Genomic DNA, 25,147 nt, shown 5'->3' with positions numbered 1-25,147 from the left:
TGGGAAAATAAAAATAAACCAGAAGTATCAATTTTGAGAAAGGAAAAGACAAGTTGAATTACTTTTTTTCCCTTTTTTTTATTTCGTACATTCTTTTTTGTAATCGCGATTAAATTCGAAATGTGCGTATATATAATTAAATATATATATATAGCGTAGATGCCACTGCCACACACCTCGTAGTTCCGACGCTATCCCTCGCACTGTCCGAAAACCACAAAAGAGGAAGAAGAAGAAGAAGAAGAGGAAGCAGGAGAGAGAGATGTCGTGGCAAACGTATGTCGACGATCACCTGATGTGCGACGTGGAGGGAAACCGCCTCACCGCCGCCGCTATCCTCGGCCAAGACGGCAGCGTTTGGGCTCAGAGCGCCAACTTCCCCCAGGTTTGCTTCATTTTCTACTTACAACCTTCTCCGATCCACTCACTGATTGGATTTGCTCTGTCCGAATCGCTATACGTGCATGATCTGTGCGAGGCTTTGCTGTTTTTGTTTGGATCTGTGTTGAATCTTCCCCCCTTTCTAGCGATTTAGATTGTATCTGTTTCGATCTGGATCTGTTTTTACCCCTTTATGAATTCGTTGCCCTAATTGTTTCGTCTAAATAGGCTTACTGATTACGGGTACTCAGTCTGTTGTCGGGCCGTGACAATTTCGATTGGAATCTAAGCTTGAATTGCAGAGATGAGGCTGTCACTTTCGAGTAATGAACGGAGCTCCTCAGATTTAAGATTAGATATTTACTAAATGAAGAAAAATTCTTAAGTTTTGATGTCCAGGGGGTTGCTTTGCATGGCTGATCAATTCGATTCGGTATTTCTTTTTCTCCCGAGAATCCGGTGCTTGATTCTTGTTGATCTATGAGACTGATAAAGCTCATTACACTGTGTCGGATGTTTATAAGTTTGATCTCTTGTTAGTGTTCTTGACAACAAAGGTAAAGACTTTGGAAATGATGAGGTTTCATCTGGTTGTTAGAACAACCGAATATAGATGAACACAGTAGGTTTGTAAAATTTTCTGCCCCGTTCATCCTAAACGGTGTTTTCTGCTCATCTGCTGTCTTGACATGTTTGGTCTCCGTCTTGTCTGCTCTCTTGTTGTTTACTCGGCTTCTTAACCAATGAATTTCATTTGAGAGGTTTCTTGATTGGATTGGATTTGCAATCGAATGCTGTGGATTTTGTTTCATGATCTTGGAATGAAATGGTTTGCTTATCCGGTCAGTATCGCTACTTTTCCAGTTAACGCCTGAGGAGATAACAGGAATCATGAACGATTTTAACGAACCTGGAACACTAGCTCCAACCGGGTTGTTCCTCGGAGGCACAAAGTACATGGTGATCCAGGGCGAGCCAGGTGCTGTTATCCGAGGAAAAAAGGTAAACAATCCACTGTCTGAGTCTTTGTCCGATCAATCTTGGACGAGAAAATTCTCTGAATCTCTGCACCACTTGCCACTTCTCTGAATGAACCTATTTCTCGGGTAAATATCCATTGCAGGGACCTGGTGGTGTCACCATCAAGAAGACCAATCAGGCTCTTGTCATTGGTATCTATGACGAACCAATGGCTCCTGGCCAGTGCAATATGGTGGTCGAGAGGCTTGGTGATTACCTTATTGAATCAGGCCTCTAAAGCACTCTTGGGATCTTTTCTTGGCCATTGATGCAAATTCCATTGCCCGTTTTACTGTTGTAATCTTCCGTTTATGGTCTCGAGGAAACTATATATGGAGAGTCGTCTCCCGCTTTAGTCCGGCTGTGTATCATCACCATTCCATGGATGGTGTCGTTGTTGTATGATTCCGAAACAATGTGCTTTTGCTCTTCATTTCGGTCCAGACTTTGAGATTTTATGAATGGTGTCATAGATTGAGATCACTTCCCTTTGTTTCTGGGACACTGTCTAGTTTTAGACGGAATCTATTTCCATTAGTAACCGCGTTTGCGTTTCTGCGTTTTGCAAGCGCACACGAGATTGTATCACAGGAGTCCTTCACTTTATGATATGAAAGAACAAATCTCTCGGCTGTCTGAGTTGTATTTCGGGTTTTCTGAAACAGAATGAGAAGAGGAACCCCAGGTTTTGGTTCCGTTTTCTTACACAAGCAAGCTCTGTAATGGATACAAATGTTGCATCTTTTTGAGGAACAGTCTATAAGCCCTTTTCCTCATCAAGAAGGGGGAGATTCTGTCTGATGAGAATCAAATCTTGTAGACAGGAGTGATTCCAAGAAGGTGGAAGCATTTCCGCATAACTACGGCCGTTGCCTCACACAGTAGGAGACGACTCGTCTCTTCCGCTGACCCGATAACCTGCGACCAAAACGGGATTTCCGAGGAAACCACCACCCACCATTTTCTTAAGCGAAGAAAGATAACAAAAAAACTGATGCTTGGCTATTCAAGTTGTTCAAGATAAAGGATCATATATGTATACCTGACAATTGGAGTAGAATTTGGTGAAGTACTCGGATAAGTTGTAGAGGTACTCGCACAATACGCTTGGTAACAAGTTTGTGCATGCCTCCTCGACCGTCTGGAAATCGTTCAAACAACGCATGGATCGTAATCATTAAACCGAGAAAAAAGAACCCAAAAATATGATGCTATCTCCCTAGTCGGGGCAGTGTCATCCATTGATCATTCTATGCCTTCTTACCTCGGCAAATTGGAGCAAGTGAATCCCAAGTGCTCGTTCATCCGCATGATCTAACGCTAGCTGTCCCGTCTGCAACACAGAAAATGGATGACGAAAACATAAGAACATAACTTAAAACCGTTTCCCAAGGAAATAAACAAAGACCGGAACACAAGATAGGTAGTTCAAGATGTGCTGTCTTGATCTTCCTGCACTTTGAAATGCCCAGTCTAGGTATTGACACAAAGTTAACAGTTAAAATGTTTAACCTCAATCACATTATTTACTGAAAATACTGATTAAAAGTTCAGGGTTTTTCAGCCACACTCACCAACAGAAAGGAAAATACGGCTCCAACCCTAATTAGAAAAACATTTAGGCGGTATATAAGTTGGATCGATATTCCATTCTCTAACATTGTTCCGGAATGTATTTGCAGGGGTCCACTCCCGGTAGAGAACATCGTCGGTAGATCAGTGTTTCGGTATTGGCCTCCAAGCAGAGTATCCGACACCATTAACCCTGACCCGGTTCTTACAAAAAGTGCTGTTGAGGTTTCGTGACAGACAAATGCAGATGAAAGCTTTGCTATGATCAATTTGTCGGATCGATCTCTGAAGTGAATTGGGTTTTTAGGGTTCAAACAGAAATTGAAGAGAGGAAGCTGCTCCAACCATTTTGGTCAAGCTTCCATGGATGGTGCTTTGGCGATTTTCAAAGGACGCCCTCTCGTCGTCCATTGGTTTTTTAATGCATCTTCCCGGTTTGTCTGAACCGGACATAAGGTTTTCTCTATCCCTCCGCATATGATATGAAAAGTAAAGGGAAAAAAAAAAAAAAAAAAAAAAAAAAAAACAGAAATCAAAGGACACTTGAGCAAGAAAACCATATTGCTGCCTGAAAACAAAATACCTTCTTGAACTCATCAATGTCTTTACCAGACTTTCTAATGATTGAACAGATCCGAGCGTGAGCATATAGAAGATAAACAGCTGTGTTTCCCTGCTCATGAAATGTTATCAATAATCAGGTATATATATTTGTTTCACGACAACATGCACTACAGAGGGCAAACAAACGTTTCAGCACCTTGTCATTAAGCATTTGATCGAAGTTGAATGTATAATTTGTCAATCTGTTGTTCTTCAGGTCGGCATACCTTGAGAAAAAAAAATTAAAAGAAAGTGCAAGTTAAAGCCTAAGCGTAGCACAAAAAATAAGATAAAATCATATTTTGTGCAGCCTTCACAGAATTATAATAAAAAACAACAGATATGAAATACAATCCCCTCTCAACAAGGTACATATTAGAAGGTTGATACTTACTTCACAGCACCATATCCAACAGCCTCGGCGGTTTGATCAAGTTCCTCGGGAGTCCACTCTTTGTCCTTACCTGAACAGTAGAGAACGGCCAAAAAAAGAAACAAAATCCACATGAATAACTTGAAAGGTGTTGTTCCTCACAAGGAGAATGCTCGGCCCATCCAAAATTAAAAAAAATACATATATTTGATGGACTCATTTACCACGCTCAATAAGGGCAGCTTTACTGCGAGTCTTGGCCTCATCTAGCAAATCAACCAAGCGGACCACTTCTGAACTCCTTGTTCTAAATCGCTTGCCATCTTCTCCAAGGACAAGACCAAAACCAACATGGTTAGCTTTTGGGTACGTCTTATCATTGTCCGGGAGCCAACCAGCTTTTTTGGCAGCCTGGTTCATAATAATTATATTAGCATTAAAGAATCAAATCACGTGACATGATTTTATGAAAAGAAGTGCACTCATCACACCTACTTTGAACACCATATCAAAGTGCTGCTGTTGCCCGACATCAGTAACATATATCATCCACTCAGCTTTCTCTTCATTAAGGCGATACCTGAACAATGCAGTGTAGAATCGATAATACAGTATACAATAGCAAAACTCAAAAAATATTATAACAGCAAAACTAAAAAAATATGGGTGCATAGATGATAACAGCATAACCCATAACAGAAAGCTAGCAGGTGACATCTTAAAAGACAGCTGCTTAAGTCAAGATTTTCTAAAAAAGGACTGGAAGTTAACGCACCAGATAGCCGTCAGATCGGTTGAAGCATAGTTATAACCACCATCACTCTTTACAACAATGAGAGGGATGTTGAAGCCTTCGATGAAAATCACCCGAGCGCCTTCACTTTCTTCAACTAATCCTTTGCTGCTCAATTCCTCAATGACTCCACGGATATAAGGATTATAAAAGCTTTCTCCCTGACAAGATTATTGCCGCAACTGTTAACCCATCCATGTATACCTTTTTCATTTCGGTTAAAACAGTAGAGTACAGGTGAAGCATCTTTCTACCTTCTCTTCAAGCTCAACTCGAAGCCGTTGATAAACCTTAGCAAACTCAGCTCGGCTGATTTCACATATCCGAGACCAAGCCTTACGATACTTGGGATCCCCACCCTGTATGGTAGGAAAACAACAAGAGCAGCGATTTTAGTCATAATGCTATCGAATGAAGGCGTAATATCTCAATTCCAAAATGCAGCAACGACTGATCTTAGGAAGCAAGATTTTTTACCTGAAGACGGACCACACCCTGTTGTGCCTTCTCCTTAAAGTCACAATCCTCATCAAATTTCTTTTTCGATTCTTTGTAAAATGCCTATGAGATCACATCTTAAGTTAGCAATAGAGTTGTTGATGGACCTTTCTGCACAAACTACACGTGCCAACAATAGCAAGAAACAAAATGAAAACCTTCAAGAATCAAATACATTCAACTATAAAGCTTACCTGAAGATCTCCGATTGCAGACTCAGTTGCATTCTCATAGTCAGGGAATTTCTCAAAGAGGTACTCTATCAGCATACCAAACTGCAAAATGTGTGGAGCTTTTATTCCATTAGTAATGTTGAATTCCAAAATAACAACAAATGAGAAGCCCCTGGTTTGGGGAAGAAAGCATTAGAAAAGCACACAAACACCTACCTGTGTTCCCCAATCACCAACATGGTTTCGGCGAAGAACCTCAACCTTCGAATACTCGAGCATACGGGCTAATGAGTCACCAATAATTGTAGATCTTAAGTGGCCAACATGCATTTCTTTCGCAATATTGGGCGAGGAAAAATCAACTACAGCTCTTTTCACCGGAAGGGTAGGCGCCCATGCATCGATTCCATCAATAAGCATATTTTGGATGCTCTGCAACCAGATTGGAAACAATTATGCTATGCACAAATTCCATGCCTGAAGATTGGGAGATAGTTACGAGTAAACAATACAGAACAGACCTTTGCCATCCATTTGGCTGATAGTACAACATTGACAAACCCAGGTCCAGCTACGGAGCATGATTCTACCATTTCAGATTGAGGGAGATTTTTCATAAGGGTCTACAAAGGGAGGAAAAAAAGTTGTTAGAAAAGGAGTTGAAGAGGTATATCTTCAGACAAGGAAGACAAAATCTGATAAAAATTTATTGCTTGAACTCTAATGACAAAAAGATTGTAAAATTCGGTATCCAACCTGTCCAACAGCTGGAGGACCCTTGAAAGGAGAAGCCTTTCCTTTTATTTTCGACCAAAGGCCCATCGCATTGTTGCTGCAAACATCAGTGTGGAAAAAGAATCAGAAAGTAACCTAATCTGCCTTCATATCCACCATTCTCGTTTCTATAAAGAAGTAAAGAGGGTGCACCATTGGTAATCGCCGAATTTAGCAGTGCAGGCAGCTACCAATGGCTCAACATTAGGTTCATCTGGAACTGTTAACTTAAGTGATGCCTCAAATAGTTTAGCGAGTTGACGTTTTACATTTCCGGCGTTTTCTTCATCCTGCTGCAATATTCCACAATCAGAACTGAAAAGGGGAAAACACAAAAAGTTCATTTCCTGCAGGATTGGAGTGCAACTTACAGCTGCCATAGTTGCCACTGGTTGTGTCTTGGTTGCCAAAACGAGTCTTTTAGACGTAGCTCTCAATAACACTGTCTAGGTTACAAAATAAGAACACAAAATCAGAACAAGCAATAGCATCTCCCAAGAGAGAAGATAAACTGTAGCCAAAACTGACACGGGCAACAACTAGGAGAAGATTGTTTGAGACATTACATGAAGTTACATGTCCCAAATACAAACCTTACTTAATGCAAAGCGACACACCATTCTGAAAATGCCAAAGATTCCAAGTAAATCTTCAGCATTTGGTCATTTGATTTCGATTGACTAAAAACAAAATGAAGCATACAGAAAAGCCTTCTAAAGAACCAAACGAAACCAACACCAGATCGCTAATTTTCATCAAAAAACAAAAACCCACGGACAAAAAGAGAGAAAAAAAAAACCTTTTTACCAGTAGCAACATAAACAATAGAGCACCGAAGTATCTATACAAGTACCGAATGCTTCCGAAACAATCCAAAAGAGATAAAAGAGAACTACGCAGAATCAAGCATGCAGGGGAGGAAGAAAGGTTGTGCACCAAAATTGTTGGGCGAATGCAACCTTTGAAACGGGATTACAAAAGAAAAAAAAAAAGAGCTGAACCCAAATTCAGATTATCAGAGACAATCGCATGAACGGAGAGAGAGAAAGACAGAATTAGGGTTTAAGGAGGTGACTCACCAGAGGAAGGGGAAGAAGGGAAGTGGAGGAAACGGTTGAAGGAGAAGAAGAGAGACGGCGGAGGAGCTGTTACCGGCGGAAGTAGAGAAAGGGTTAGAGGAATTGCCATGAAATTTACAAACTTCCGAAAAGTCTTTGGGCCGAAGAACACTGGACTTTACCCAATCCTCACGTCAGCGTTTAATCGTAACGCGAGTCAGCGTTTGGCGGTTAGATAATAAACGCCACCTTCATACGAAAAACCCCACAAAGACGATTTTGCCCCTATCCTATCTTCGTAATCTCAGAAATACCCCTAACCCCGGAGGCTACCGCGGGGCTGGTCAAACGCTTCAATTCGGTTTATCCGACACTGACGGTTAATTCAGGTTTTGTAGTAAAAAAAATTTTTAATTACAATTGGTCCGATTCGGTTACGTTATGATTCATTTGATTGGGTTAAGTTTATTAAAAACTATAACCAAAATTTAAATACGGTTAATTTTATTATGACAATGAAAATTCGATTCAATTACGGCCCAACGATAAACAAACAAAACACAATTGAAATATATTATAAACAATATAAATTCATTAATCTAAAAGTATTTGATCATACTACTTGACATTATCAAAACATTATGACCATCTTGACATATAAAAAAACAAAATCAACGTAGTTATTCATCATCTCTATATTATTTTATAACCAAAAAAAATTCAAATCGAATCTTTTCCCCCATCAATTCTCCAATTTGCTAGAAAATAATAAAACGAAGTGAACTGGTCTAATAACTAGTCATAGCATAGATACATAATGTCAATTTGACGAAAACTGGTCTAATTGATTTTTTAATAGCATTGTATTGATTGTAGCCAGGTAAAATAGTTTTGTATTAATAGTAATGGATGATATATAAATAAAACACACAAATTAACAAAAGAAAATGAATATCCGGAGGTCTGATGGTGGCGGCACTAATAATTGCGGCTGTGGGATCAGTGGCAACGGTGGCGCGTGGACGGAACGCGCCAGAGGGAAGGATAAGAGTTGCCGGGTGGGTCCGAAGGAGTGTATATGTCTGAAAATCGGCGACGCAACGCCGGAATCTTTGTTGTTCTTCTCGCCACGAAATCTTCAAACTAAATCTGACAAAAAGCTAATTACTAACAAGTTTTACAGCATACTAACCATTCTACTAGAGCAATCCGATCAAAGTTTCTTTTTTATAAAATGGTAACCCCAACTATTACCTTTCGGTTAATATCAGATAATATCAGATGCACCGACTAGATAAACCGTCATTAGGATGAGTCCGCAACATATAAATCAGTCGTAACTAACGGACAAAAAATCAAACCTCCAATATCTCGGCATGTTAACCATCTCGAGAGTCATCGGGTTTCCCCCAATCAGATCACAGTTACTGGACCAGATTTGACGAATTAGGCATTTAAGGGGGAGAGAAGAGGAGAATACAAACATTTTGGAGAAACTTTATAATGGTCATTGGTAATGCATTTCTCGAAGCAAAGTTGAATACTTTAGAACTTTAGTTTTATAGGGCAGGTTTCTAAAGTCTCATTCAATCTCTCGTTACCTTCTTCAGTCAGATTAAGCTAACGGAAAACACTAAGAAGAAAGGAGGCCTCAGAGATCTTGGTGGATAAAGAATGTCATCAGATGAAGAACAATAATTCTCCATCAAGAGTAGCAAATATATTTCTTCCATCACTGGCCCCATAACTGATAAGATCGTGATGATGATGTCAGAAGTAGCTGGTTGACAGATCATTTTTTCCGTTTGAGGAAATCACTGGGAATCCGAATGAATTTGCTTCATCATCCATCCATCTATCCATCACATCATTGCTTTCGAATTTAAAAGACAACGACGATGAAAATCAAATCGAAATCGAAGACGAATCTACCGTGTCACCGACGATCGGTGGAAAGAAATAATAAAAAACAACAACAGGATAATCGAAGCTTTAACGGTGGAGCAAGCACACGAAGGCGCGTAAGCCCGCCGGAAAATTTCCTTCTTCTCTATCGCCTAATGAATCTATTTGACCTAAGTCGAATTCTCTGATCAAAGAACTGCAAATTAGGCTTTGATTCAGAGATTTCTTGGATCAATCTACGTTAAACCAAAACCCAAAAAAAAGGAGGAAAATTGGAAACGAAGATAGCCCGAGAGCATGGATGAGAATTGCAAAAAAATCGGGGCAATAGAACGCGACGCCGGAGAATCTCTGATTCAGAATCAAGAAAGAGGAGAAAAGTATATATAGAGGGCTACAAGGCAAAACCCTAGGGGGGGGGGGACTCAACCTAGAAAACGGGCCAAAATAAATCAGAGATGGGCTCATGGGCTTGAAATCTGCGTTGAATGCAAACCCAAAATAAACACCTCTATGGATCCAAGGCAAAATTAGGTATAAATACAAATTTGTTACAAATGCCAAAAGTTAAAATATCAATAATATACAATTTTTTTCGACTTCTAATTAAAATCTTAAATTTTAAATTCTTTTCTAAAATAATACATAAAATTTTACGAGAAATCATAAAAAAAAACTTTTACGTAAAATAAGAACTGAATAGTTTATTTGGAATCTTTATAAAATTCATTATTTTAAAACTGAAAATCAGAAAAAAAAAATCATTTATTTTTTTTTTTAACTTCAAATTTTGTTTATTAGTCTGGAAATTGATAAGATATTTAGTCGAGTTTTTTCTTAAATATAAGTGAGAATCAATGACAACATGAAATAATACATAATTTCATTTACTTAAATGAGAACAAGAACTGATGTTAACATAAGAAAGTGGATACAAATCACAAAAGTCAGAACCATAAACACTAAATTCACATTATAGGTGCAATATAGACATACTTGCTCATCTGTTCTTAGCCACACAAAAAAAAAAAAGGAACAAAAACAAAAAAGAGAATGAGGCTGATGAGAAATCCGCAGCCTGACAGATTCATCCTCAGGTGGCAAAGCTTCTTCTTACCTGAAATTGAATGTCAAAAAAGGGACCAAGAACCTTTTGGACAGAGTTTCATGAAACAACTGGGTCTGACTCTGAACATAGATAGGCTCTCTCGCCTTGGATATATAAGAACAAGCGAGATTTGTCTCGAGAAGAATGCCTTTGTCGTAATTTTAAACCGACACTTCTTGCTTGGATTCCGAAGCTTGGGGAGGTGTGGAGGCCACTCCTCCTCCTCCTGTGAAGTCTTTGACAAAGGTCCTTAGACATCCGTTGATTATCCTTGGGGCTGACCCGTCACAGAATCTTTTCGCAAGATCTACGGCCTTCACAGTTTTGTTGAAGTATGTCAGTTCATAGCAAAGATCGATGCCTTATTGAGGCATATGAAAGGGAATTTGAGAGAGGGAGAGAGAGAGACCTCGTTTATGACAATTGGATGTCGAGTTCCAACAACTGCTATTTCAGACATGGCTAGATGGAGAACTGAAAGCTCAAGTATTCTTCCAGCAGGTGCATTCTGTGAATATATGTCAAACAACATGGAATTTAGGTATTTACTGGCAGATAAATATGGAAACTCAACTGAACTTTGAGCTCGAGGTGTCAGCCAACAGAGATCTATATAACAACTGCTGCAACAAGACGATCGTTTTCAATTAGAAACCGAAACTTTCAATTTGGAGGGGCACTAGTGTTTGGCCATCTACTATTTGAGTGCCATTGAATGATCAAGTGTATTTTGTTCGGACCTTCCAATTTGACGGAGCAACTTTGTCGATGACAACAATGTGACTATCCCACTTATCAACAACTGCAGCCAAGAGTTTCCTTGCAAGCCTTCAAAAAATGGGAAGAAGGTATATCGGTGTTCGTTTAAGTGAACGACTTTACCAGCAATAAGTATATTTAGCAGTGAATGAGAAGCAATGAATCACCGTAAAACTAGTTTGCTGTATACCAACTTTGGGGGAGCTAAAAGAACTTCTGCCTCTGCATGAAAAAAGGGAGAATTCTCATTAAAATCCAAAAAAAAAAAAGAGAGATTCCTTTGCAACTGAAGTAGCAAACAACAAGAGAAACGGTAGATTCTTTTTCGTCATACTAAGCCTTACCAATTGTAGATTCTTTTTCGTCATTGCGAACGAGCTCATCTGCCTCTTCATTTGTTTCAGTTTTAACTGGAGGTCCCCCAAAGCTCATGTGGTTGTATTCAAGCAGAGAAGCTTTGTCAAACTCATATCCAGGTTCTGCACAAAGAATCCATCCCATAGTGGAGCTATAATCTCACAAGCATTCAAATCCAGAAAATAAAGCAACTGATCAACACAGCTTAGGTTTGGTTTATCTCGATCAAAAAATCGTACATTCATGACTTTTGTTGCAAGAACAGATAAGAAAGTTGAAAGCATGGTACTTGTGCTATTACCTCTTCTTGCATTTACTCGCTTCTCGAATAGACGAATTGGGTCTGAGCCTTCTAGACATGCAGCATAAAGTATTAATCTGCCAAGATCATCCGACAGCAAGAGGATTAAGAACAACTACAAAGCTAATTTATGATCATCGCAAAGTATCTTGTTCAAGTTTCATTCTAGTGATTCAGCCAAAATTTACAAAAGAATCAGAATTCTTGTGGTTCAAAGATTGGCTCCATGTGTCATAGTATTCGGTTTTGGGTGAGAAGCAACTCATCGTCTAACCAATCATCGAGGAAAGACAGCCCGAGAAGAGTTGGCTTTAGCATTTCAATGAACAGTCTGAGACTCTGAGATGCAGTCAACAACGAAATCCAAATATAACAAAACTATCCTATTGGCGACATAGTTCAAGGGCCGTTCGAGCTCACGTCTACTCTTAAACCCTAAACCCAGAACCAACAAACCATAATTCGATAGTTATCCAAAACATTATTCTCCCAGCAAACAGAGAATCCACCAAATTGTTCCAGTTAATTCCCATTTCCGCTTCAATTTTAAATTCCATCTCATTGATCGAAGCTATTACAACTCAATTTTTCTACTCACACACAGAGGGATAGGGGGAGAGAGAGAGAGAGAGCATACAGAGCCAGCTCGCGGGCGGCACGGGGGCTGCAAAACCGGCCGCTCTTATCAATTTTCGGCATTGGAACATCTCTCACTCTCTCCGCCGCCTCCGCCTCCTCCGCAGTGAGCTCCGGAGTCCGGATAGAGCCTCTAGTCGGAGGAAGAAACAGCCGTACAGACGAAGACCGCCTGGTTTCCGTCGGAAAGGATATGAAGCTCGCCGGCCGGAGCGTCTCGAACAAACTATATACCGAGGAACGGTAAGCACCCGGTGAGCAACCGGACAAGTGATTGCAACTGAAAGATGTACGTAGACAAAGCAGTGAGATGCTTCCTTCCATTTTGGTTTCGAGCTTCTCCTGCCTGCTTCGTGCTTGTAGAAGCAGATAACGATATCCTTTTAAACCCCGTGGAGAAAAAAAAAATCGAAAAAAAAAACACAAAGAAGCAAGAAGATCTACTATACGACGACGTTTCGCTTCCTTGATAAATACGACGACGTTTCGATAACTGAAGGTCGAAAAGCGAACCATCTCGGTTAAGTTCGGTTATTGGATTAGACCTCTGAACCGCCGAGATCGTACGGCCCATTGGGTGTGGACCTAAAACTGCGTCGTTTTAGGACTTTGAATCTCCATGACCATCTCTCTCACACAGATTGCACTCCAATCTTCTCGGCCAAATCAGTGCTCTGATCTTCTCCGGTTTCGATCTCGAAGAAGATGAGGGTAGTGTATTCTTCTATCCCCATCTATTTGCAGCTAGCTTTTCTCCTGCTCGTCGCTTCCTTTTCTGGATCGAATTCGTTGCCGGCGAACGATCCGTTTCTCGGCATTCCCCCTCAAGGTTTCGTTTTCCTCTTCTTCTTTGCTTGGGGCTATGCAAAATCATGATTTGCCTCGTTTTGTTCGAATCTTATCGATTTCGTTTTTGTTTTAGCCGCTTCCGTCATCTGTTACTGTTTTTGATCGGTTCCTGTCTTGGGTTGTGTAGACGAGAAGTATTACAAGTCGTCTTCAGAGATAAAGTGTAAGGATGGATCAAAGAAATTCACGATAGCTCAGCTCAATGACGACTTTTGTGATTGTCCGGATGGGACTGACGAGCCAGGTTCCTTTCATCTTCCACATTTTGTTCATTTGGTCTAGTGGGTTGGTCCAGTCCTAGTCGCATAGGTTTTCCGTAGAAAATTACACTTTACTGTTTGATCTTATATTTATGTATTAGACAAAATTACGTAGCTTTTAAGGTATCCAGGCTCGTACGATCAATTGTATATGTATTTTGGGTTCCCCTACGGTTTTTTTCCTTAATTTCTACCAAATGATTTGTTTTGAATCAAACAAAATCATTGGGTGTCACATATTGGTGACTTGTAGTCTTGTTCTTATATGTATTGGAGGTGTATCAGCCCGGTGAACTGAAACCCAAATCAAAAGTTGGCAAACAATCTGTTATCTGTCTTGCTCTGAAGGATTAGATCCTAGATCTTATTACTCTGCATACGTATTGAATTGCAGGTACCTCAGCATGCCCAAATGGAAAATTCTATTGCCGTAATGCAGGCCACTCTCCCCTGATTTTATTTTCTTCCAGAGTCAATGATGGTATTTGTGGTATGTTACTCATCCGCTGTGATTCTGACATATGGCTGTTGAATCTCCCAATCTTTTCAAATTATAGACTTGCAAGTGGGATGTGGAAGAAAGAATATTTGAAGGACTATTATTTTGGTAGTTATGATTCCTATGTTTTGCTTGTGGATAATGAGCAGATTGTTGTGATGGAAGTGATGAGTATGATGGTAAAGTGAAATGTCCAAATACATGCTGGGAGGCGGGAAAAGCGGCTAGAGAAAAATTGAAGAAAAAGATTGCTACATATACTGAAGGGCTTGTTTTAAGGAAACAGGAAATCGAACAGGCAAAGGCAGGCCTGGTGAAAGACGAAGCAGAATTGAAGAAGCTCAAAAGTGAGGAGCAAATTTTGAAAGGCCTAGTTCAACAGCTTAAAGGTTGTAAGTCTTTCTATTCAATGCATATTCTAAATTTCTAATTAATCTTAAGGCTAATTATGCAAATTGTCTTCGTTGATTTCACTGAAACTGATAGATCTTGGACTGCCATTGGTGGTACATTGAGATGAATGTCACTTTACTGGACACCGAGAGTGCTACGCTGTAACTATAGGATACGTAGATGTCTGTTATGCCTTTGAAGAGTTTCATGTTGGGCAGAGATGTTAGTCTCTAGATTTTTTCCCCAACCGTCATAAAGAAAGCAGAAGGAAGAGATGATAGTAAAATCTAATATATTTCAGACTTTTGTTATTCTGTCATATTTTGCTCTGCTAGCCTGGGATGATTAACTGACACATGTTTATTTAACATTGTTGGTCTTGTGGATAATGAACTTGGCATTTACTAAAGATTCGTTTGGTTTACTCTGTAGAGCGTAAGGAACAAATTGAGAAGGTGGAGGAAAGGGAGCGTCTCCAGAAAGAAAAGGAGGAGAAGGAAAGAAAAGAAGCTGAATTAGCAGCCCACCAAGAAAAGGGGGACGCTGAGGAGAAAAAAGATGATAGCGAAGAGGTTGGTGAAAGCACACATGAGGAAAAGATGCCAGGAGGATCACATGACGAAGGAAAGCCCTATGAAAGCACACATAAAGATGAGATTGTTAATGTCGAGGACTTTTCTCCAGCCGAGGTCAGATCCTCCTCTTGTAACCTAAAATAATTTTGATTCTAATTTAATTTTCTCTTTTGTAATCTGTTTTGGATTTTCAAGTTTCCGTCTAAGTCAGTTTTCTCTTTTCTTCAGCTAAACTAAGCCAGGAGTTAGATGCATAAGCATGCGTCCTGTTAGATCATACGAAAATATCCATAACGTGGCTCTCTTAGTTGTGCCTCCTGTTCATTCTTCGGATCCTGAAAGCTGTCATCATTTCGTTCTATGTGTGAAAACGTTCTTACTTGTTTACACTAATACCATGTCCCTGCACACAGTCGGTTCATTCTAACTAAGGTTTAGGGATTTGTGGCTCTTACTGAGATCTTCTTGTATTTCTTGCTTGGTGGAATTAGTTGTTTCCTCTTTGGTCCAACCTGTATTATCTTCTAAGCGGGTGCTGAGTTAGACAATGATTTCAGGTGGCAGCAGTCAAAACTGACCTGGCGGGTATATCAGAAGAGGCTTCTCCTCCTAAACCTGCAGACCTGGTCAGCAAGATTTTTTCATTCATATGTTTCTTCTCTGGAAATGGATCAAAATATCGCATGTTAGATGATAATATAAGGTTGTTCACAACACAGAATGTTGTGGAGGAGAAGAAGGGGAATTCTCCCTCATCCGAGGATTCTTCCACAGGTGTCTCTGAAAATGATGGTAACACTGAAAAGGAGGAGCAAGATGAGGCAAAGATAACGGTAATTTATAATCCCAGCTTACATACTTACAGAAGCCCACTATAGTCTAGTTTTAGCTCTCTGAATCTTTCTTGCGGGGGCAAACATGTTATTTGGAAGAAAAAAAAATTTCTGGCATCTATGCTATGACACATTGGAGATTTTAGAATTTCTGTGTTTACTGACGTCCAATTACTCTACATTCCGTGGACAGGAGGATGTTACATCTGAGAGCACTGAGGAGCTATCGAAGGAGGAGTTAGGACGTCTTGTTGCCTCTCGTTGGACAGGAGAGAAATCTGATAAGGAGTCCGAGGCAGCTGATAGTGCTAAAGTTGACAATGAGGAAAGCCATGAGCATGTGTCCAGTTCACATGAGGAGGATGATGGCTTTGTTTCTGATACTGACGATGATACTGGCAACGATGGAAAATACAGCGACCATGAGGCAGAAGATGATGCCTATGAGGAAGAGTATCACGATCATGGTGATTCTAGTTCCTCCTATAAATCTGATGTAGACGATGATGATCTGGATTTGTCAGGTTTGTCATTTCGGTACTCTTCACTGAGATTAATCTTTCTCTCGTGGTAAGGGTGAAATTGTTTGATCTTCTTATGAACAGAAACTACCACCTCAAGCCCATCTTGGTTGGAGAAGATACAACAGACTGTCAAGACCATTCTCCAAGCTGTGAATTTGTTCCAAACTCCAGTAGACAAATCTGGTAATTATTAGTTTATCATCCTTGCCCTTGTCAAGTAACCGAAAAAGTGAGATCGGTTTACCTAAGTGAGTCATCTGTTGTTCTTGTGGTATATGTAGAGGCTGATCGCATACGCAAAGAATATGATGAGTCCAGTTCGAAATTATCTAAGATACAGTCAAGGATATCAAGCTTGGAAAAGAAGCTGAAGAAAGACTTCGGTCTGTGTGATAACACTCCCTGTTTCTTCACTTACGTGTGTTCCTTTCCTCAAACTAATCTTATATATTTTTCATCGCAGGACCTGAGAAAGAGTTCTATTCATTCTACGGTCGTTGTTTCGAGAGCAAACAGGGCAAGTAAGGAGAATCTGAGCGATATGATGCCCTAGCTCTCTCTCTCTCCCTATATCAAAGTTTTTCAGTGCGTTGCTATTTTTTATTTTTCTTGTGCCCTTACTATTACCATCTAAATTCGTCTTAGGTATACTTATAAAGTCTGCCCGTATAAAGAAGCATCCCAGGTGGAGGGTTACTCTACAACTCGGTTAGGGTAGGTGGCACTGTCCACTGTGTCTTTTTTTCGGCATCTCATCTGCGTATATTTCTCATATTATGCATATGAAGTTATTCAAAGTTGGAGTTTGTTCAACGTGGACAATCAGCATGACTAAGCAACTGCCTGTTATCTCTTATACTTATTGTTCTTCTTCCGTGTCGCTTTTCTTATGGGTTGTTTTGCTAATTAGGGAATGGGACAAATTCGAGGACTTGTACCAAATCATGGCGTTTTCGAAAGGTGACAAGTGCTGGAATGGTCCTGATAGAAGCTTGAAGGTAACCGAGATATCGCCTTACCTTTTGCATCTACCAATTTATGTTGGTATGGTTATGATTCCAGTCCAGTGGTGTACATAATTAGTTCCGACTAGCAGAGAGCACAATCAGTGGAATAATTCTCGAAAATGCTTGAAATATTGAGTTCTGCACTTACAAAGGATAACGGAAACGTGAATAAAAAGGCGAACTAAATAAGATCTGAATGCAGGTAAAGCTAAGATGTGGAATGAAGAACGAGCTAATGGATGTTGATGAACCGAGCCGCTGCGAGTAATTTCTGGCCTAACTGTATAATCTTCTAACGAATTGAATTATGGGTTTGCTTATTCATCATACTCTCGCGTGGACAGGTATGTAGCCGTGTTATCAACACCGGCCCTTTGTTTGGAAGATAAGCTTAAAGTGAGTATATACTTCTGTTCATGGGTTATAAAACTTATACTACTCTTCTTCATCTTGATTACTCTCTTTTTTTACTTAAGCCATTTTTTTTTCATTTTGGTTAAAAATGCAAACAGGAACTACAACAAAAGCTCGATCAGTTGAACCAAGAACTGCCTCAGAACCACGACGAACTCTGAGCAATGAATCCCGGAGATTTTCGTATTACTAAAAGGTAGATTAATCGTCCTTTTGCTCGCTCTCTCTCGCTCTCTCGGAAGTGAGAAAAAGGGCTGTTGGCTTGGTGGGAGAGGATGAAACTAGGTTATGAAATGCAGAAAGGATTATACTCAGTGAAAACTCTGGATTAGGGTTCATCGCCTAACTGGTAAAAGAGCAACATTCCCATATATATTTATTGCCTTCATCATGAGCATTCTGACGACATTAGCATGAAGAATATTCGTACGTTGTTCCCTTGCTTTTAGGCTTCGAAGCTTCAAAATATCTTCTTCTTTAAAACTTAGCCGAATTCATGCCTTCGTATTCGTAGGTAACTACTGATACGCTTCTAATACTACATAAATACATGAATTGCTAAAAATGATTAAAAATATATAATTTTGTAATTTTCTAAAAAAAAAATATACCAATCTGTAAGTTTCTTTCAAATTTTTACACGATGTTTCAGCTACGGATGTTGATGTAGTTTATTAGCATCATGTCATTAAAAAGTGTCATGTAATGAATGAATTGTTTTTATAAAAAAAATCAAACTAGTTATGAGAAAACATGTGGTTATAGTTCCATCGGAGTTGGTTCTCTGTTCGTCAGGTAAGAACAATCCCGGTTCGGTTTGAGTAGATCCAAACCGGTGAAATTCAAACAAAACCGAGATAGAACCAAACTATACCGGATCGAATTCAACATATGTGTGCAATCGTCACCTGTCCTGAAACGAGAAGGCTTAAAACCTAACAGCTAGGATTTGTCTTGAATCAAGGGGCGTAGACTTTGGAGGCGCTGAAGAGGTCGTATCGTGTCCCGACAACAACATCTAGAAGTCGAATAAAAGTCAAATGTGAGTCACTTAGGTTTTGATATTTAGGATTGCTATTTTTTATTTTACAAAATATAGTTATTTAAATTTTTTTTTTATCATAGATTTGTTTCGATTTATTTTTTTCCGAACTTGTCTCGGGTTTGATTTTTATTGAAAAATATTCATTTCATAAAAGAATTATGGGTTTTTAATTTGATTTCACTTTTAATTTGAATTCAATTTGTTCGATTTTTAACAAACATAAAAAGTAAAATAAAATAAAAAAATACATACATATACATATTTACATATATATATATATATACACGACCTATATTTTTATTTTACTTTTTTAAATATGATGTGAGGCGGTGAATTACATATTTTAATTGAAGATAAAATCCATAAAAATTCATGAACTTATAAAACGGTGAAAAAAAATTCTAAACATTTTGTTTGACAAATTGATTTTCAAATTTGCAAAATATGTCATTATAATTTGCAAGAAACCTCGATGATTTTGATTAAAAACAAGATTGGAAATTATAATGATATATTTTACAAGTTTGAGAATTATAATAACTCATTTTATAAGTTTGAGAATAAATTTGTCAAACAAAAAGTTTAGAAATTTGTTTTTTACCATTTTATAAATTCATGATTTTTTATGAGTTTTACCGTTCAATTTATCAGCTAAGTTAATATTAAATTTAACATTGTTTAGATCGTTTCAGTTGAGATTTGTCAAAATTTTGATAATTTGATATTAACATGAAATTAATTTTTTCTGCAAATTCATAAATAATATAAAATTTTATTACAAATTCATATTATTTTCTATAAATTTAAATTTGGTTTTTTATAAATTGAATATTTTATATTAGATTTTCCATTAATTTAAAGCTGATAATCTAAATGACGACACCTAGCGTCACTCTTTAAATCAACCAAACCTCCTCCTGACCTGGCCACCCATCTTCTTTCATTTCTCACTTTCGCAAGAACTCATTTACCTTGTTCGCCAAGCCAGATCTCTCTGCAGATTCTGCGATCGGCTGTGTTCTCATCTGTTGTTGTTGCTGCGATGGCGGATGGAGTTGTGGTTCCGATGGAGCAGAGGCCCAAGACGAAAATCGTTTGCACGCTCGGTCCCGCTTCCAGATCCGTTCCCATGATCGAGAAGCTTCTCCGTGCCGGTATGAACGTCGCTCGATTCAATTTCTCCCATGGATCTCACGCTTACCACCAGGAGACTCTCGATAATCTCCATCAGGCCATGTCCAGCACTGGCATCCTCTGCGCCGTCATGCTTGATACCAAGGTAAACCAACCACACGCACGCAAGCCCGCATACATATATACGTCTGTGTGTTGGCGTGAGATACGTGGCTTTTTCTTCTTCTGATTCTGGCTCTGTTTCGATTGTTTCTGATCCGTAGTTTTCTGGTTAATTCGTAATTCGGTTCATGATCTGTTTCCGCTGTGAAATTTCTAGGGTTTCCAGGTTTTTGTTTCATTTATTGATTACTCCACTGGGTTTTATCTGTACCTTGACAGTGATATTTTTAACTCTACACGATTGAAGCGTGGGTCTCTCATGTTTCTGCTCTTTTGTTCTTAGTCTTTCGCTTGGGTTATCAATTTTGTCTGCTTTTACAATTTCCTCAATGCGAAATGAATGGGGTCTTTTCCTGTATTTTGCTGGAGATTTTTCTGTCAAGGATTATACTTTTTCATCATCATCGATTGTTGTGTTTAATAATCTAGATCCAGTTTCATCAGATATGTGTTCGGGTTTGTGGTATTATAGTTGTCTCCATTTCGAGCTTGAATTAGAACAGATGGGTTGAAAAGGGTCGCTTTTTTATTTGGCAAGCGATAGGCAATTGTTGAAATCAAATGTACAACTTGTTTTTGTGTCCCCAAAGGAATTATTGTGCTGTTTTGATGTCATGTCAGTGTCTAAGATGATCGAGACAATTGTCCTTTGGAAGAAGATAGAATCTCAATAGAGGGCCCCTGCGAAAGGCTTCCTCTGTTTGTTGATTGTTATATCTAGCCAGTGAAGTTAAAAGTGTTGTCAAGTAGATAGAAGTCATAGCCAGAACTGACTAAGATTGGTTTTCCAAATATGCTTTTCTGGTTTTCTTGTTTCTATGTTTCTTACATCCGATTCTTATTCATGGTACCAAGTCACATTTACGTCATTAAACCGATATAAGATATACATGGCACAGTCCTCGAATTTACGGTTTAGCATTTTCTTGTAAGTCCCTTCAGCTGAAATTTTGGATGTGTAGTGTCTCTCCTTGCCGTTGGTAGATTAAACTAACAAAGGATTCTTACTTGTTTTATAGGGTCCAGAAATTCGAACCGGCTTCTTGAAGGATGGGAAACCTATCCAATTGACACAAGGCCAAGAAATCACCATATCCACTGACTATGACATGAAGGGTGACGAGAACATGATTTGCATGAGCTACAAAAAGTTGGCGGAGGACGTCAAACCGGGCATGGTGATACTCTGTGCTGATGGTACCATCTCGTTAGCCGTCCTCTCTTGTGACAAAGAAAATGGTTTGGTCCGTTGCCGCTGTGAGAACAGTGCAATGCTTGGCGAGAGGAAGAACGTCAATCTCCCGGGTGTTGTGGTTGATCTCCCGACGCTGACTGAGAAAGACAAGGAAGATATTCTTGGATGGGGAGTTCCCAATCAAATCGACATGATTGCTCTCTCTTTTGTAAGAAAAGGATCTGACCTTGTGGAAGTCCGAAAGCTACTCGGGAAGCATGCCAAGAACATTCTTCTCATGTCTAAGGTATGTTCTCTCTTCTAGACAATCGACACGAACCAGAGAGATTTATGTAATAATCAGACAGGGAGAAGAAACGTTCACTTGTTATATATCTTTCTAGGTTGTGACAAATTCATATAATCTCTTACAGTTTACTGCAACATTTTCAATAGGTTGAAAACCAAGAAGGTGTGGCCAACTTTGATGACATCTTGATGAACTCAGACGCATTTATGATAGCAAGAGGCGATCTTGGGATGGAAATCCCGATCGAGAAGATATTCTTGGCCCAGAAGGTGATGATCTACAAATGTAACATTCAGGGAAAACCCGTGGTCACGGCGACTCAGATGCTCGAGTCCATGATCAAATCACCTCGACCCACGAGGGCCGAAGCCACGGACGTAGCCAACGCTGTCCTCGACGGCACAGACTGCGTCATGCTCAGTGGCGAAACGGCAGCCGGAGCATACCCGGAGCTGGCTGTCCGTACAATGGCTAAGATATGCGTTGAGGCCGAGAGCACTATTGACTATGGAGATGTGTTCAAGAGGATCATGCAGCACTCTCCGGTACCCATGAGCCCGCTCGAGTCACTCGCTTCCTCGGCAGTCAGGACGGCTAACTCGGCCCGAGCCTCGCTCATTCTGGTCCTCACGAGGGGTGGCAGCACGGCTAGGCTCGTGGCCAAGTACAGACCAGGCATACCCATCTTGTCGGTCGTGGTTCCAGAGATCAAGACCGACTTGTTCGACTGGTCATGCAGCGATGAATCTCCGGCCAGGCACAGCCTCGTGTTCCGGGGTCTCATCCCGGCGCTTTACGCGGGGTCAACCAGAGCATCCGACGACGAGTCGACGGAGCAAGCCATCGTGTTTGCCACTGAGTACGGGAAACAGAAACAGCTCTGCAAGGCCGGCGACTCGGTCGTGGCTCTCCTCCGTGTTGGCAACGCTTCTGTCATCAAGATCTTGACCGTCAAGTGACTTTTCCGGCAGCGCTTTCTAAGGCTTTGTTTATTTCTGCGACCGTAAGTTTCATACGGCGGTGTTTTTTTTTGGCGATTCATACTCTCATGATGCTGGTTGATATTTCTATATCGTAAATCCATGCAGAAAATACGTTATTATGCTCCGCTTCGTCTGCTTATTCCCTAAAGTCGGTCTCTTTACATTATTTTCAAGTTCACATTTAACAAATCAGCGTAGATTTCATTAGAAATGAAGTCGTGATCAGTGATGTGCAGTAAGAATGGCTGGCAAACATGGAGATGGAGATGGAGATGGAAGCAAACCTAAGAGAGATTCCTCCATTTTTTCCCCCAATGATCTGATTGAACAGCAATATGTACATAAAGCCATATCCAAGTTAAACCCAGATAGACAAGTAGAGCTAGGCTTCCGACAAGGAAGACAAGACAAACCCGGTTCCCGGTTTCGGCATCTAATGATGTCTGATTAAGACACTTTATCCACGAGGTCCGGATGGCTCAGCGGATGAAGAAGAGAATAATCCGGTTAAAGGTCACCTGAAAGAGAATCTTCTGCTGCTACCCTCATCTTCCCTTTCCACGTCGTTGCCGCCATTTTCTTCCACGGATATGGCCCAGGCTCGTACCGGAGGAGGATCGGCCTTTGTCTCATCAGTAGGAAGCTTGAACCGACACACTGGACATGTGCTATGAAGCTCAAGCCATGGTAATATACACCGGCCGTGAAACTTGTGTTTACATGGCATCTCTCTAGCTTCTTCGACTCCCTTCTCGAAATCATCCAAACAAACCGAGCATTGTAAAGGCTCCCGTATTTTCACGGTCGGGAGAGATTCCACGGCTTCTTTCCGTGCAGGTGGTGTCCCCTGCCTGTTCGGATCATTTCCAGACAGATGCTGAATCAAAAGGTCTAAACCTGGTCCAGTGAAGTAATGTCCAAGAGATGCCAGAGAAGTAGGGGTTTTTGGGCATATTCAGAGCTCTCGTACTCGGAAACGATCCCTGCGCGGATTCCCTGAAGCAACTGCAATATCGTATTGGAGTTTCTTCGCCGTCTCCTATGGATAGACTCGAATCCCTGTCCAAATCAATCGCCTCCCCATCCCGACGATGATGATGATGATCATTGGTATTATTTCCATCATCATGATCACCATTCACCTCATCATCATCATCATCATCATCATCATCATCATCATCACCATTTACCAAGCAGCTCTAACTTTATAGTATTGCAGTTTGATTAATCTAATCAACTTTGTTTTAGGGTCTTATTTTAATTAGTAATTAAATACGGAATATTAAGAGAGTTTAATTTAATTTTTTTTAATCAAAAGTCAATGCATGCGCAACACTGCAGTATATAAATTTAGCCCATTAAGCCCTGCACTGTCCGGTCAAGGCCCATAACCTAGGCCCAATTCCACACCTCGAAACGTCGTCGTCTCATGGCGATTCTACCTGAAACGGAGAGTGGGCCATCCATCACCACCACCACCACGTGGCGACCCAAACACATCATCGACAGATCTCATGCCACGGAACCCTCCTTTCGAACAAGAGGCTTCTTCAGTCGTGCCGACTCTGAAGCCATCACGGCCGTTCATCTCTAAACCGAAGGAAGATGGTCTCCTCTCATCCGTCCGATCTCTCATCCTCAGGCGCTCCCTCTTCAACAGAGTACCCAACTTCTCTTTTCCACTTTTGCCCTTCGCAGGCACCGGAATTACCTCCAGGCCCATCAGCTTCGCCACCACACCGGGCTCGCACCACACCACTCTCTCGCCGGCCACCGTCCGAGGCAGACGCGTGCCGTCCACTCTCCTCTTTCTCGCCACGTCAGCACCGGAGGAGTCTCGGAACGACGACCTGTACATCGCGTCCTTGCCGTCCAACGAGAAGCGTGGATACTGGTTCAACGCGTTCCTCGCTGACCTGTCGGAAAATATCTCATCATCATCATCAGTACGGACCGTACATGCGTACAAAACCGACACTGAAACCTTAACACATTAAAAAAGACAAAGAGGCACCTTAAGATATCGGAGCTGTTAACGCAAGACATGCGAACTGGTTGACTATATAACTGCGAAAGATGATCATTATCGTGACTGTTGTAGTAATAATCCCTGAGTTTGGCTCTTCTGGCAATATCTTCCTCCATCTCCAGTTGAATGATCATCTCCTCCAACGTTGTAGGAGAACTCAGACCGTGATCGGCCGTTGAAGAAGAACCCATTTCCATCACATTTTGATGTTGGTTTAGAGTAGAAGTGGATCCGCCGCCTCCACCGCAGGAATTTCCGAAGTTTCCTCGTCGTCGCATTCTGGATGCGACATAGTTCTTGAGGAAGAAAAAGGAGAGATCTTTCATCGTTTTTTAGCTGTTTGGTTTTGTGGGTATGAAAGAACCGGAGAAGAAGAAGAAGAAGAAGAAGAAGAAGACGAAAGAGAAGGGAAACGCCATTGGAGGCGTGAGCGCAGTGAATGCCAGTGGAGCGGTGTAGCGATGATCTCTTTCTTAAAGTTTAGGGGTCAAAAAGTGAAGTTTTTGTTTTAATGGGACTCACATGAAAAGTGAAGTGGTACTGTATTGTTTTTCACGAGGTTTCTCTGTTGTTTCTTCTCTTTGCATTTACTGCTTCCCTCAGATTAGAAGATTCCCCAATCACACTCTCCCAAATTGGATCCTT

The 25,147-nt window shown here is 40.5% G+C and overlaps 6 protein-coding genes and 1 pseudogene across 14 annotated transcripts; 3 read left to right on the top strand and 4 right to left on the bottom strand.

Annotated features, from left to right (window-relative positions):
• Positions 1–159: 159 nt before the first annotated feature.
• LOC104813478 lies at positions 160–1,859 on the top strand (annotated as a pseudogene).
• Positions 1,860–2,012: 153 nt separating this feature from the next.
• Positions 2,013–7,419, bottom strand: LOC104813480 (arginine--tRNA ligase, chloroplastic/mitochondrial). 9 transcript variants are annotated; one of them, XM_010541075.1, is made up of 19 exons: positions 7,267–7,328; positions 6,781–6,808; positions 6,559–6,633; positions 6,341–6,480; positions 6,170–6,245; positions 5,935–6,036; positions 5,630–5,845; positions 5,435–5,515; positions 5,220–5,303; positions 4,997–5,101; positions 4,725–4,903; positions 4,445–4,529; positions 4,174–4,360; positions 3,971–4,040; positions 3,734–3,803; positions 3,557–3,646; positions 2,666–2,734; positions 2,444–2,542; positions 2,013–2,319 (listed from the first exon to the last, which is right to left on the bottom strand). In XM_010541075.1, the coding sequence occupies exons 2-19, from the start codon at positions 6,805–6,807 to the stop codon at positions 2,209–2,211; spliced, it is 1,866 nt and encodes a 621-aa protein (XP_010539377.1). In that variant the 5' UTR covers position 6,808; positions 7,267–7,328; the 3' UTR covers positions 2,013–2,208. The 9 variants fall into 9 exon arrangements, with proteins under 9 accessions (XP_010539377.1, XP_010539378.1, XP_010539375.1 ...); XM_010541076.1 differs by having other exon boundaries at positions 6,341–6,477; XM_010541073.2 differs by lacking the exon at positions 6,781–6,808 and having other exon boundaries at positions 6,559–6,629; positions 7,267–7,419.
• A 2,629-nt stretch (positions 7,420–10,048) lies between these two features.
• On the bottom strand, positions 10,049–12,677 carry LOC104813477. The gene is made up of 7 exons (XM_010541072.1): positions 12,313–12,677; positions 11,676–11,752; positions 11,362–11,496; positions 11,185–11,239; positions 10,999–11,086; positions 10,668–10,766; positions 10,049–10,572 (listed from the first exon to the last, which is right to left on the bottom strand). The coding sequence occupies exons 1-7, from the start codon at positions 12,633–12,635 to the stop codon at positions 10,420–10,422; spliced, it is 930 nt and encodes a 309-aa protein (XP_010539374.1). The 5' UTR covers positions 12,636–12,677; the 3' UTR covers positions 10,049–10,419.
• Positions 12,678–12,949: 272 nt separating this feature from the next.
• Positions 12,950–18,133, top strand: LOC104813476 (glucosidase 2 subunit beta). The gene is made up of 16 exons (XM_010541071.2): positions 12,950–13,140; positions 13,288–13,404; positions 13,815–13,910; positions 14,069–14,308; positions 14,745–15,001; positions 15,445–15,513; positions 15,607–15,720; positions 15,914–16,244; positions 16,326–16,427; positions 16,526–16,627; positions 16,708–16,765; positions 16,890–16,958; positions 17,155–17,242; positions 17,454–17,515; positions 17,596–17,647; positions 17,764–18,133. The coding sequence occupies exons 1-16, from the start codon at positions 13,017–13,019 to the stop codon at positions 17,824–17,826; spliced, it is 1,944 nt and encodes a 647-aa protein (XP_010539373.1). The 5' UTR covers positions 12,950–13,016; the 3' UTR covers positions 17,827–18,133.
• Positions 18,134–19,634: 1,501 nt separating this feature from the next.
• Positions 19,635–22,612, top strand: LOC104813475 (probable pyruvate kinase, cytosolic isozyme). The gene is made up of 3 exons (XM_010541070.2): positions 19,635–19,989; positions 21,026–21,487; positions 21,637–22,612. The coding sequence occupies exons 1-3, from the start codon at positions 19,753–19,755 to the stop codon at positions 22,447–22,449; spliced, it is 1,512 nt and encodes a 503-aa protein (XP_010539372.1). The 5' UTR covers positions 19,635–19,752; the 3' UTR covers positions 22,450–22,612.
• LOC104814011 (E3 ubiquitin-protein ligase RING1) lies at positions 22,514–23,862 on the bottom strand. Its single transcript, XM_010541858.2, is given in 4 exon segments — positions 22,514–23,408; positions 23,411–23,531; positions 23,534–23,672; positions 23,845–23,862. Coding segments are annotated over 4 exon segments (756 nt in total). The 3' UTR covers positions 22,514–22,930.
• On the bottom strand, positions 23,756–25,089 carry LOC104813474. Its single transcript, XM_010541069.2, has 2 exons — positions 24,488–25,089; positions 23,756–24,389 (listed from the first exon to the last, which is right to left on the bottom strand). The coding sequence occupies exons 1-2, from the start codon at positions 24,826–24,828 to the stop codon at positions 23,912–23,914; spliced, it is 819 nt and encodes a 272-aa protein (XP_010539371.1). The 5' UTR covers positions 24,829–25,089; the 3' UTR covers positions 23,756–23,911.
• Between the last annotated feature and the right edge of the window lie 58 nt (positions 25,090–25,147).

Source organism: Tarenaya hassleriana, unplaced genomic scaffold, assembly GCF_000463585.1.
Source record: "Tarenaya hassleriana unplaced genomic scaffold, ASM46358v1 Cleome20, whole genome shotgun sequence".
Classification (NCBI taxonomy): domain Eukaryota; kingdom Viridiplantae; phylum Streptophyta; class Magnoliopsida; order Brassicales; family Cleomaceae; genus Tarenaya; species Tarenaya hassleriana.
The sequence above is the reverse complement of the archived record's forward strand: the minus strand, read 5'-3'. Positions and strand labels throughout refer to the sequence as shown.